This window comes from Montipora capricornis, chromosome 9, assembly GCF_036669925.1.
Source record: "Montipora capricornis isolate CH-2021 chromosome 9, ASM3666992v2, whole genome shotgun sequence".
Classification (NCBI taxonomy): Eukaryota; Metazoa; Cnidaria; class Anthozoa; order Scleractinia; family Acroporidae; genus Montipora; species Montipora capricornis.
In genome coordinates, this window is record NC_090891.1 from 25,406,163 (window position 1) to 25,418,662 (window position 12,500).

General features: G+C 39.0%; 1 protein-coding gene across 2 annotated transcripts in view; it reads left to right on the plus strand.

The window, feature by feature from the left end:
• Window positions 1-1,145: 1,145 nt before the first annotated feature.
• The window catches only part of LOC138016972 (tyrosine kinase receptor Cad96Ca-like), an 18,562-nt gene continuing 7,207 nt past the window's right edge, over window positions 1,146-12,500 (plus strand). Inside the window, exons 1-5 of one of the 2 annotated variants that reach the window (XM_068864161.1) lie at window positions 1,147-1,366; window positions 2,509-2,625; window positions 4,193-4,377; window positions 4,977-5,096; window positions 5,197-5,273. In XM_068864161.1, the coding sequence (XP_068720262.1) occupies window positions 1,201-1,366; window positions 2,509-2,625; window positions 4,193-4,377; window positions 4,977-5,096; window positions 5,197-5,273 (665 nt within the window). In that variant the 5' untranslated portion in view covers window positions 1,147-1,200. Of the gene's footprint in view, window positions 1,367-2,508; window positions 2,626-4,192; window positions 4,378-4,976; window positions 5,097-5,196; window positions 5,274-12,500 lie in introns of both variants that reach the window. The other variant, XM_068864162.1, reaches the window with a different exon arrangement.

Consider the following 12,500-nt stretch of genomic DNA (forward strand, 5'->3'; position numbering starts at 1 on the left):
CACAAAGTGTTGGTCCAAAGAACTATCACTGGAGATCTCCTTTCCAAGCGGCGACTCGAGATTGAAATAAGCTTTCGTTTTATTTTGTCGTTGTCTCTGATACCTTTAGCACAAAGGCAAGAAATTTCCTCTGACGATTTCGGAGAAACAAACATGTTTGATTGTTTTCGTGGGATTGCGCCATCAAGTGCAGGACTTGCGAATGACGTCATCCCCTTTCTGTCGCGAAACGCAAATGAACCTTGCGAGTGAGAAAAGTCGACCTCTCGCGACTTCGTCGCTCGCTCATCCGTTTCGCGTACGAAAAATCACGCTTCGCTCCCCACAACATTTACTCCTGGGATTCTCGTGAGGTCGACTTGAGGCAAGTCTAACTAGCAACAAGCAAGGGAGGATGAGCGTAGAGAACACATCTCCATGCCCCATGTATCTTTAGCTTCGCCCCACGCTCTGAATGTTGTTGGTCTCGTGTCCATGGTCGCACAGCCAATGACAACCAATCGGGTGTATCCTTCCAAATAGCCGCGCATCGTGACCGCAGGCTAAATTGAGATTGAAAAGAAAATCATTGGAAGAGGCCCATATATAGTGGAGGTGTTTCGTCCCCTCATCCTCCCTTGCAGCAAGACAAAATGAAGGAGAGAGAAGGTGTAGGGGAGTTGGCCAGGATACGTGAATTTCTCAAAATTTATTTTAAGATCAAAAGTCTGTTTCCCAAGAAGTGTGCGATTGTTAAGTATACATAATATGAACTTATCTGGCGTTGTAAAATGGCAGCTGAGGATATTAATTATGGCTTTTGGTTTCCCACTCTGGCTTTTGGGGCATCATATACCAACCTCCTTGCTTCTGCAACTCTGAACGTCATTTCGAATTCTTTTGACTTTGCAAACGTCTTGGGGAACAGACTCCCGTTTTCGTAACATCTAAAAATTAACTGAAATTAAACGTATCGCAAGGGCTAGACATTTCTCTTGCTTACCACTTAGTGGTTTCTGCCATTCGAACTACAATATTTGCATCATTTGTCGGAGTGTTCCAGCATCAAATAAGCAAACCAATTACGCTTTTGGAAACATCCTGTGACAAAAAGGAAAAACGGCTTTGGCGAGCGGCAACCAACCCACCATTTGAAAATGAGAGAACTAACACTCAACATTTCTGGATTAAAGATCAGGTGGTGCCGAGGAAGAACTGGAAATGGAGTTGTTGAATGTTGAAGTGGACAAATGGGAAATACCACTTGGCCAAATTTCTCTTGAGGAGGTCATTGGTTCCGGAGCATTTGGAACAGTTTGGCGAGCAACTTTGAGTCGTGGAAATGGGAAACGAGGCATACGTTTTGTTGCAGCAAAGTGCTTTTCTCGTAAGTACGATTCGGCTTTGTTAATTGATGAGGAAAGGTTACGTGGCTTTGACATCTTCAGTTCCCACGGCCTGCTCCCGTCTGACCTTGTAGCTCAGTCGGTAGAGCGGCGGAGATCTAACCCGAAGGTCGTCGGTTCAATTCCCACCCTGGTCAGAGTTTTTCTCTGTCCTTGTGTGGGCCCAGTTCCATCAGTAGGGCTAACGCTCACATGGTTCATATGGGATAGAAATCTAGCACTTCACGTTACATTACACTCCATTCAGTTAACTCTGTTTAAAAATATAAGTTCTACACGACCAACATTTGTATAAACGTAACCTTTCCTTGTACTTGTACATGTTCATTGCCGTGATAGTTTCCACTGCGATATTAAGTGCTTTAATGAAGTACCTGTCACGTAGACGCTTACAAAACCTCGTTCAACATGCACGATAAACTACGTCGAAAGGGAAAGAAAAAATTATCATAACTATCTTTTATGAAAGAGTGCAGCAAAAATCATCAATTCGCAATCAACACTTTCTTAAGCTACCCACCTTTATCTTAACCTCGAGACGAATGCGGAGACTACCAAAATAGATCGCCTTCTCCTAATGGATTTCCTAATCCTTTTTTCCTTTTTGATTCGTATTCAATACAAGTGTGTAAAGATATTTTGTTCTTTAACTTTTATTTTAAGCTTCCATGGCGACGTCTCGCCTCAAATACACCAGATTTTTACCCCCGTTGCACATTAAGCGATAAAGTTCATTGTAAAAATCATTTATAGAGGCTATTTTCCACTGCTAAATTGCAGTTTAAAATCGCCAATCCTTAGCGAAATATATCAAATACGATATAAGATACTTAAATACCCCCATATGGTTGGCGAGCTCTAATTACCTGTAAAATGGAGCGCTATCAAATGGAGGGAGGGTAAGAAACGCACCATCGCCTTCCGTTGATACCAGCCTTGTATCCGGCAAATCTGTCAATCCGTTTTTCACAATGCCTCATGACGTAAAGAAAATGAGACAAAAACATGCCTGAGAAAAACAACCGTGTTCATAATAGTTCATGACCAAGGAGGTAGAAATCCATGAAACACCCCAACTAGTCATGTGACCAATCTTATTGCACCCTGGTGTCATTTATTGTAGCCACATCTGGACAGGAAGGAAAAACTGCTTTGATGAGAGAAATTGGGTTGGGCAAAGTAATTGGAGACAGCCCTCAGCCGAATATTGTTCAATTCATGGGCTGTGTCACCACCCAAAGTAAGGATCTTATTCTAACTGCTAAATAGAAACAGCTGTGAAAAATTTGCACCTATAGTAAAAGACCGCTAGTGAAAACCTTATCGACCGATGACATGTAGGGCTAAATTTGTCTATTGAAGCAAATTATTCGGGTAATTCTAGCCCATTTTGCCGAGTTACACGAGTAGAGAAATAATGGCCGTTTTCACGACATTTCCCAAAAACAATTTGATCCCTCTTAACGTCTTGTTCACTTCCAACAACTGCATAGCATAAGGTCAAGAAACAGAAAAACAGAACAATTTTTTTAAAAGAATAAATCATCACAGCAATGACATCAAATAACAAAAGATATTACCTTTGTTTTGCAATCTGAGATGCAAACCCTTGAAGCTGATAAATTTAATAAAAATGCAAATGGTTGGCTATATAAAACGGTCCTGTGCCTGATTTCACACTTCTAAAGAGAACCCAGTTAGAACCTCTTTATACAAGAAAGTATTGGAGGCTTTGTTTTTTATGCGTATTATTATTATTATTATTATTGTTATTGTTATTGTTATTGTTATTGTTATTGTTATTATTATTATTATTATTACCCCAAATATACAGGAGACTGATCTAGAACTAGAAGTCTCGGTCGCATGTAGATAGTTTTTGTTCTTCTGTAAATAGCGTTATCCTCTGACACTGAGTTTATGGCAAAGAGCGTCTTAACATTCTATAATATCTTTCCTTTATTTTGTCAAATCTATAATACTAAGAGTTGTTTAATTTTTTTTTTATATTAATACACATGTAATTTTTTTTTTAAATAACTATTATTGCTGTTATTAGAATTAGTATTAGTATTTGTATCTCTATAAGCGTAATACTTGTTTTAGAGTTCTTTATTTGGTTTTTTCAGTGTGTGTATTTTTACTGATAATTTGAAAAATAAAGAATTTATTATTATTATTATTATTATTATTATTATTATTATTATTATTATTATTATTATTGTTATTATATGGAAGAAACTGCCTCAGGCTGCAAAGACCACCAGGGAGAGATAAATAATTAAAAGGAAGTGTACATTTTGCATGAGAATTTTATATTTTACATCTTTAAAAATATATTATTAATTTTTAATCATCTCTTACTCACTATATTTCGCTTTGTAAGTTTTGTCATATTAAAAATCTGGCCCTTAGTATTTTTTTAAAATCATTATAGGAAGTTCTTCTCACAGTTCTTTCCATCATACCGAGAAATCAAATATGTGGAAATTATGAGTAACGTTGATTAATGTTGTAATCATTTTTGGGTAACATGACCTTTAACTTGGGGAATGTGTAGATATTCGCCATTTTCTTCATTCTCACCCTCTATACTCATTCAAGGTGAGCCGCGATGCTGACAAAGGGGGTTGGGCAAACTGTGATCTTCCAACACAGTGCGACGCCACGCAAATACGGCTTTACTTGTTTACTTCTTAAAAGCGCCTAAAAGCAATAATGGTAGAGCCCATATCCACCTTTCCAAGAAGTCAACAGTTAGAATGCAGCATTATAAACGTTGTCCAAACTCTATGTAACCTTCACAGTACACCCAATTTTGATCATGGAGTACTTACCCCGTGGAGATCTGCTGGGGTACCTGAGAAAAAGCCGTGGAATTTTCGACAAATATTATCGCGGCAAACTACAAGTAGCGCAACTGGGGACGTATGACCTAATGTCATTTTCAAATCAGATTGCTACTGGAATGGTTTTCCTAGCATCTAGAGGGGTATGTGACACAAAACAAGCATGTAGTAAGATATGGTATTATTGTTGCTTATTCTAATCTTTCACAGATTAAGATTGTATTTACGAAATGCATCATGCAACATGCTTACTGCCTATAGTGTTTGACATTATGTAGGCGAAGATGTGTGATCATTTTGTTATGATATTCGTAAATCGAAAAGAAATGGATTGCTGTAGGTAACACTTACTAGCGGGCCCTTTAAATACTAGGTTTTCTATATTGAAATAACGCTGGAGGACCATGCACCAATCCATGCCTTGATATTACATAGTATAGCCTGCTGCCGCCGTGGTCGTCATGATAATACAACAGTCATATTTTTAAAATCGGGGAACATTGGCCATGGCTCGATCAGATCCCGTTGTTTTCTAATCATTTTAGTTAATACCCATTAATGCTTCCAAACGTTGAAATTCATCAACTTCCTCTGAGTCATTTTGAGTAAGCTGTAACTTTGGACCCGTTTGCAGTCCTCTTGTTGCCAAGGAAATGCAAATCGCACCTCTTCACTTCAGGTGGGATTACAGAAAATATCCTGTACGCGAATAAGACTAACGTTGATTATTTGCTTTTTGTAGATTATTCACCGTGATCTTGCAGCACGAAATGTACTTCTTGATAAAAACCGTGTGTGCAAGATCACTGATTTTGGGTTATCTTACCAGAACTTTAAATATGGACATGGCAATGCCAAAAAGGTGGGTTACATTATTGATGGCTTCCCTTTCACATTGTTCCCTGTATACCTCTTTGACGTTCTGTTTTTAACATGAAAATGGAATGCTGTTTTCTCCCTAGGGCTGTATACCAGTAAAGTGGACGGCACCTGAGATACTCTTTGGAGATCCTGCAAATCTGTCAAGCAAAAGTGATGTGTATGTGCTTTTTACTGGGTTGTCAGTATGGCAATCCCAGTCGGAAATGGGTGGAATTTCTTTGTTTTGTTTTGGTTTTTTTTTCCTTTTTTTTTTCCGTGTCAGTAAAAGACTTCCCTGCCACTCCCCTGCTAAGTGGTGTCTTTGTGCATAGAGTCTTCTGTGTGTATTTTCTTAGGTCTGAGGGGGTAGTGGAAATGCGTAGATTTTGGCTGGTGGACACAGGAGAATATTTAAGTAACCTGCAATGGCGTCGAAGTCATTGAAACGCAAATGGCGTTTTGGTGGGTCTTTAAACAAAATATACCTTTATGGAGCTCAAGAATGGAACGTCAATTGGATAAACGAGCCAGGCGGTTAAAAATAAATATCTGGACAGGAGCCCATCAGTAGGAGCCTCCATCTTCCACTTTGTTTCTATGAAGTAGCGTTTTTTCTGGCCTATCTATTTTTAGAACCACTTTCGCGCCATTCGTTGTCGTGGTAAACGTCAATAACAATTCAGTAGCCAACCAGCGCTGAGGTCTAATGAGCGCTAAAGCTGCAAACTCAGCACAAAAACATGGCGGACCGAAGTGGTGAAGAAAGGGAATCTCAATTATCGAATAGCTCTGACTTTTGAGTTTCAGAATCTACAGGATCAGAAACTAGTTCAAGCTATGAGGGTGAGGAAGATAGTGGTTGCTCTGTCGTCGAGCCGTAATCAAAGTGAGCTGAATGTCTAATATTTTACCAAGCGTGATGTTATGTACAACACTGAAACCAAATGGAAAATTCTCTGGTAACTTATGAGTTCAACAAAGACAGAGAAGGAATCGAACACCTTAAGTGGATCTGTAATCTCTGTTGCCTGCCTATTTGCATTTATTTGTACTTAACTCTGCACAGTCTTCAGGTAAAAACATAATTGGAAATGTGACAGCAAAGAATTATTTGAAAGAAAGCTTTTCGTCTATTTTGTGCTTTATTATTCAAGGAGAAGGTTCTTCAGGAAAGGGTTTGATCCTGAAATTTATTTTGTTGCGTCAGGAGCCCATCAGTAGGAGCCCTAGGTGAGGTAACGTTTTTCGTGACCCGTCTATTTTTAGAAATAACGTTCTTGAATTTGCCGCGCTAATTAAATGTATTCCTTAAGTGGTCCGCATGATTCTGTGATGCCGATGGTTGCGATTTTCGCTTGCCTGAAGTACTTGCAACCGGCTCGTCACTTTCTTCCCTTTCTGTAACAGAGCTACCACTATCTTCCTTGCTCTTAAAACTTAAACTAGTTTCTCATCCTATAGATACTGAAACTGAACAGTCAAAGCTATTTGATAGTTGAGATTCGCTTTCTTGACCACTTCGGTCCGCCATGTTTTTCTGCTGAGTTTGCAGCATTAGAGAGACCTTAGCGCTGATTGGCTACCGAATTGTTATTGACATTCACCATGACAATGAATGGCGCGAAAGTGGTTCTAAAAATAGATAGGTCAGGAAAAAACACTACTTCATACAAACAAAGTGGGACATGGAGGCTCCTACTGATGGGCTCCTGGTTGCGTATGGTAATTTGATACGATTGGGTTTCTTGTCTTCACGCACGGAATGAAATAGCAAGGATTTTTTGCCTCTAAAAGAAAATATGTTTTTTGTTTCAATAAATTTTTTGCTGGAAAAGGTGGCCTTTATGAATTCACCATGTTGCGTAATATTCGAGCTTAACAAATTTGCATGCGTGCGTTGAAATGTGATACGCAAGGAGACAGGATTTTTATCTCTCTGACAAATGATTAAGAGGCTGTCTCTGTAAAAGCGGTCCAGTCGATCTGGTTTGAAAAATAGATTTCGCTTATTTCTTGTGTGTTGCAAGACCTTCATGTGCTTAAACTAAAACCACAATCCACTAGATCGGATCTTTTAAATTATTGGAGTTTGGAGGGATGTTTGGTTCACCCGCTCGAACGCTTCTGCCGCCCTATATCGAGGCTTCAATTTGACCCAACATTGAAGATCAATTTATCACGAACCAACGAAGCCTGTACAAAACAAAAACGATGGCCAGTTACTTCATGTCTTTTGAATACACAAAGGTGACTTTCATTAACATTGAGATTGAATGAAGCTAGCAGAGAGACTTTAAAGCCACCCCTATCATAGATCCTGATTACACACGCGAACACCGATCAACTTCAAACTCTATTTATGAAAAAGTGAGACGGTCTTTTTCAATCAAACCAACGCAGCTGGAAAGTAAGTATCATACATAATGTCATTACGGAGAGAAACCTTTCGGCCCGTTCTTGATGGAATATTTATAGCTTTCTGAACTTGCCTAATTTCGGCGATCTCCAAGTTTTGGCTGTACATTAAAAGACATGTTAACAGGGAGCGTTGCACCAACCTCGCACGCAGATAGACCTAAAATAACTCTAAATAAACGAAAAAGACATTTAAATGCATTACAGGTCAATTGAAGGGGCAATAAACCCTCTTTTAACGGCTTCAGCTTTGGCGTACCTGCAACAGATAAATGCTTCAGTGTTCGAATTTCGCTCCATGATTTTACGAAAAAATGGACGATCTCTGCTCCCCAAGCACTGGATCCCTGAAGGTGCAAATCAAGTTTAGGTATCTAAGTTGCCTTTTCTCTGCCATTATCATTCTTGCATCGAAGTCTTTCCTCGGCAAAACGGTGAACATCACTGAAGATTGCAGCCATATTTACTTTTTTGGACAACCGCTGACCAAATTCAATTATAGCACTTGTGAGGTAAAGTTGACAGCTGGATGGGGAGGAGTGTGTCGGTTTCATTGCAATAAAAGTTGTCAAATTTAGAATTCCTCCACGCTAAACCTGCACACAATTGCAAAACATCTCGTAGGAGCACCTCGACTTACGACCCACTAAACTTTCCCGTCATCAGCGCTAGCACGCACCCACTCAACAATATCCTACCTATGGGCCTGGCCCGTTCCCTCTGGCACAAAAGACGATTGTGGTATTCGCTAAAATTAAGTTGACGATTCCGTGATAACAAAAGTAAAGGTTTATTTTTTATATGCTGTACCAGGAGTTGTGTAGCACTGCTTTTACCGTATAGGCGTGGGCCAATCTCTCGGAGGCTTTGGCAAGCCCCAAAATTCCCCTACCGAATGGTTCTTAGGGGGGGTGGGAAGGATGCTGACTTCTAGCATTCATAACTCTGAAGCGGTTGAGCAAACGATCAGCAAATTTTGTGACATTTCCTAAAATTTCCATAGGATTTTGATGTGTCAAATATTGTTTATATATGGTTGACATTTTCACGGGAACCACTTTTTATTTTTTTCTATTTTGGTAGTTTTTTCCTCGTTTCTTTCATGTTTCAACTTATCTCAGCTTTTTTGTCTTCGTTTACGAATTTTTAAATAAAATGTCGTTTCTTTGCTGACGTTATTGGTACATATTTGGCGACTCCCTAACTTCCAACATGGTGCCTCAGACTCAAATTGACGTATCTTCGACATCGATCATGTGGCAACAGAATCGTTCCAAAACCGTTCTAGGTATGAAGATTCATAAATTCTGTTACTTTCCTAAAATTGAAACCTATGGCAAAGAAAGTGTAGTCAATGTACAACACAGTGAAACAGTGAAACGGGTTCTTCGAATGCTCTTACAGTTATTATTTTTTTGGTAAAAGCCTATCCATGATAATTCCCTCAGTAACAACCAATAAACTAAAGCAAATGTAGACTGTCAGTAAAATACAGAAAAGGTACGTAATAAATCCGTATTATTTGGTATGCATTTAGACCAAGAGGTCCTTTATTGGTTGCTGAAAAAAACAATAAATGCATTCTAAACAGTCCTACTTTCTAGACTAAAATGACATCAGTAAAAATTAAATCCGGCTCCCGAACGTATTACTGAGAAGAAAAATAGATTTTAAAATACTCTAGAAATCCGAGGTTGCTTTTAAGGTAAAGCTAAAATCATGAACCATAATAACCTCTAAATGCGTGGCATTACATTTCCCATTAGCTGAGTCATGGGCTCCTGGGTTTGTCACTTACCAGATGTTTTGCAATTGTGTGCGCGTTTAGCGTAGGGGAATTCTAAATTTGACAACTCTTATTGCAATAAAATTCAAAATCCTCACTGACACCCTCCTTTCCTCAGTACGTCACAAGTGCTATTATTGAGTTTGGTCAGCGGTTGTCCCAAACGGTAAATATGGCTGCAATCTTCAGTGATGTTCACCGTTTAGTTCGGAGAAAAAACGTCGATCTAAGAATGATAATAGCAGACAAAAAGCAACTTAGATACCTAAACCTGATTTGCATCTTCAGGGATCCAGTGCTTGGGCAGCAGAGATCGTCCTTTTTTTGTAAAATCATGGAGCGAAATTCGAACACTGAAGCATTTATCTGTTGCACGTAAGCCAAGCTGAAGCCGTTAAAAGAGGGTTTATTGCCCCTTCAATTGACCTGTAATGCATTTAAATGTCTTTTTCGTTTATTTAGGGGTTTTTTTGGTCTATCTGCGTGCGAGGTTGGTGCAACGCTCCCTGTTAACGTGTCTTTTAATGTGCAGCCAAAACTTGGAGATCGCCGAAATTAGGCAAGTTTAGAAAGCTATAAGTATTCCATCAAGGACGGGCCGCAAGGTTTCTCTCTGAAATGACATTATGTATGATACTTACTTTCCAGCTGCGTTGGTTTGATTGAAAAAGGCCGTCTGACTTCTTCATAAATAGAGTTTGAAGTTGATCGGTGTTCGCGTGTCTGATGAGGATCTATGACAAGGGTAGCTAGTAGCTTCATTCAATCTCAATGTTAATGAAAGTCACCTTTGTGTATTCAAAAGACATGAAGTAACTGGCCATCGTTTTTGTTTTGTACAGGCTTCGTTAGTTCGTGATAAATTGATCTTCAATGTTGGGTCAAATTAAAGCCTCGATATAGGGTGGCAGGAACGTTCGAGCGGGTGAACCAAAAATCCCTCAAAACTCCAATAATTTAAAAGATCCGATCAAGCGGATTGTGGTTTTAGTTTAAGCACATGAAGGTCTTACAGCACACAAGAAATGAGCGAAATCTATTTTTCAAACCAGATCGACCGGACCGCTGTTACGGAGACAGCCTCTAATAGGTAGCCAAGTTTCAACCTCAGGAAAGTATCTGTTTTGTCATTCTAGTGTAAAATAAAGTTTATTTCGGAAGCCAACAATATTTCTTTAACTTCCTGGTTAATCCAATTTACGACCTACTAGTGCGAAGATCGTTTACATTTAACTCATGCTTTTTGCGCTTTTTGAGTGTCGTGAAATTACATCATTTGCTTGACATAACTCCTTTATCACGAAGGATATTTCAACAATATATCGCTTTACTCTAACCCCAAAAAATTTAGATAGTAAAAAACTGCATGTTTATGAACCATTTCGTATGCTTTTGTGCTTGTCAGCGTTGTGATTTGCGATAATTCGCAAGTTTGTTTTTGTTCCTCATTGATATGTAGATTTTCAATTACAAGGCCGCTCAACCTCATGATTGTTTAAATAGTTCACCCTGAAGTCAAAATAGATACGTTTCTCAAGAACTCGACAAAAAAAGCTTCCTGACCCGACAGATGAAGTGTAAATATTCAGTTAAATATTACAGCAAAATAAAAAAAACCAAAGACGGAAGTTTCTTGGCTAAAAAGTACGTTGTTTTGCTATGAAAACGACGAATGATTTTAAAACAATCTTTCCCGTTGTTCATTCAGTTGACACAAAGTGATCATGTGCACCTTTATGGTTGCCTAGCACGTGATCAATTTCTTCCTTTTGACAGAACATCATGACCTTTCCTTTGATTAATAAAAGTCAGAGACTGTAGAAATTGTCGAGTATGTACGATCGATTGTCATTAATATTTCGATGACAATTCGATTCAAAGTTGTATATAAAGACTGGTATTTTTTTCTTCATCTGTGTTTTGGCTTGTCTTTTACTGTTAACTCCCGGCTTTTACGGTACTTTTTGATGCAAACGTAAAGCCAAAAACTGTTTTGACCTGGCATCAGATTAGACAGAAAAGAAGAGGAATTGTGAAGCGGAAACAACATCGTCAGTACTTCCTTAGTGTGTGCAGTAAATGTTTGCCTAGTGCAACTGCAAGACATGCATGACATGCAGGAAAACGTCCGTCAGAGTAATTTGCAATTAGTTTTTTTGCAGACTATTTATTTAAAGGAGAAACGAGTGAATTTAACTTGAGAGTGTGTTTTGTTATCTTTAGTTTTAATTTATAACCAAAGCTTAAAAAAACTAAAAGACCTCAAAATTGGACAGGGCATTACAAAATCATTAAACGTGTGAGCCAAAGGGCCTCTGCTGGCACGACCACTAGATGAACCCTCAAATGGTCTTAATGACCCCCACTTGAAAAAAATTAACTGGAACGCTGCAGTTCAATACCCCCCAATTCAGAGCCTTCTGTTTTTGGGTGACACGTACCACAGGCAACCCAGTGTACGCTTCATGGAATGTCTAGTTACAGTTCATGGAGTGTCTAGTTGCAGTTCAATACCCCCCAATTCAGTGCCTTCTGGTTTTTGGGTGACACGTACCACAGGCAACCCAGTGTACGCTTCATGGAGTGTCTACTTACGATTAAATTTCCAAAATTTTGAAGTATTTAGTGCCTAAGACATAATTGTATCAGGTCAGGAAAAGCAATAATGTTAGCGCCTAAGAGGAAAGTTTTTTTTTCAACCCCTTTTGGTTAGTTTAAGGTACATAAACGTGAATTTTAGTCGCATTGGTCTCTGCATGCAAACTCAATTCGATTGATACTATATTTGAGTAAAGGGAAGAAAAGGAAAGGAACTTTATTTAAGTGTCTAGTCTTCCTAGGGCTGGAGCACAAATTGGGGACACTGTAAACTGAAATCAACAATCAACGCAAATCAAGTCAAATGTTGGTTTTTGAGGAAAGCCGGGGAAAACCGCAATATCAAGAGAAAAACCTCTCGGTGCATAGTAGAGAACGAACGAACTCAACCCACACATGACGCCGAGTCTGGGAATCGAACCCGGGCCACACTGGTGGGAGGCGAGTACTGTCACCACTGCGCCATCCCCGCTTAGATTAGCATATGCTATTTGTGGGATAGTGTAGCCTTTACCATAGTAATAGTAAAATAAGAAGTTAATAAACTTGAAGTTGAACTTGAACTTGAACTTGCACCATGCATCCATGCACTCCAGTCCTAAATTA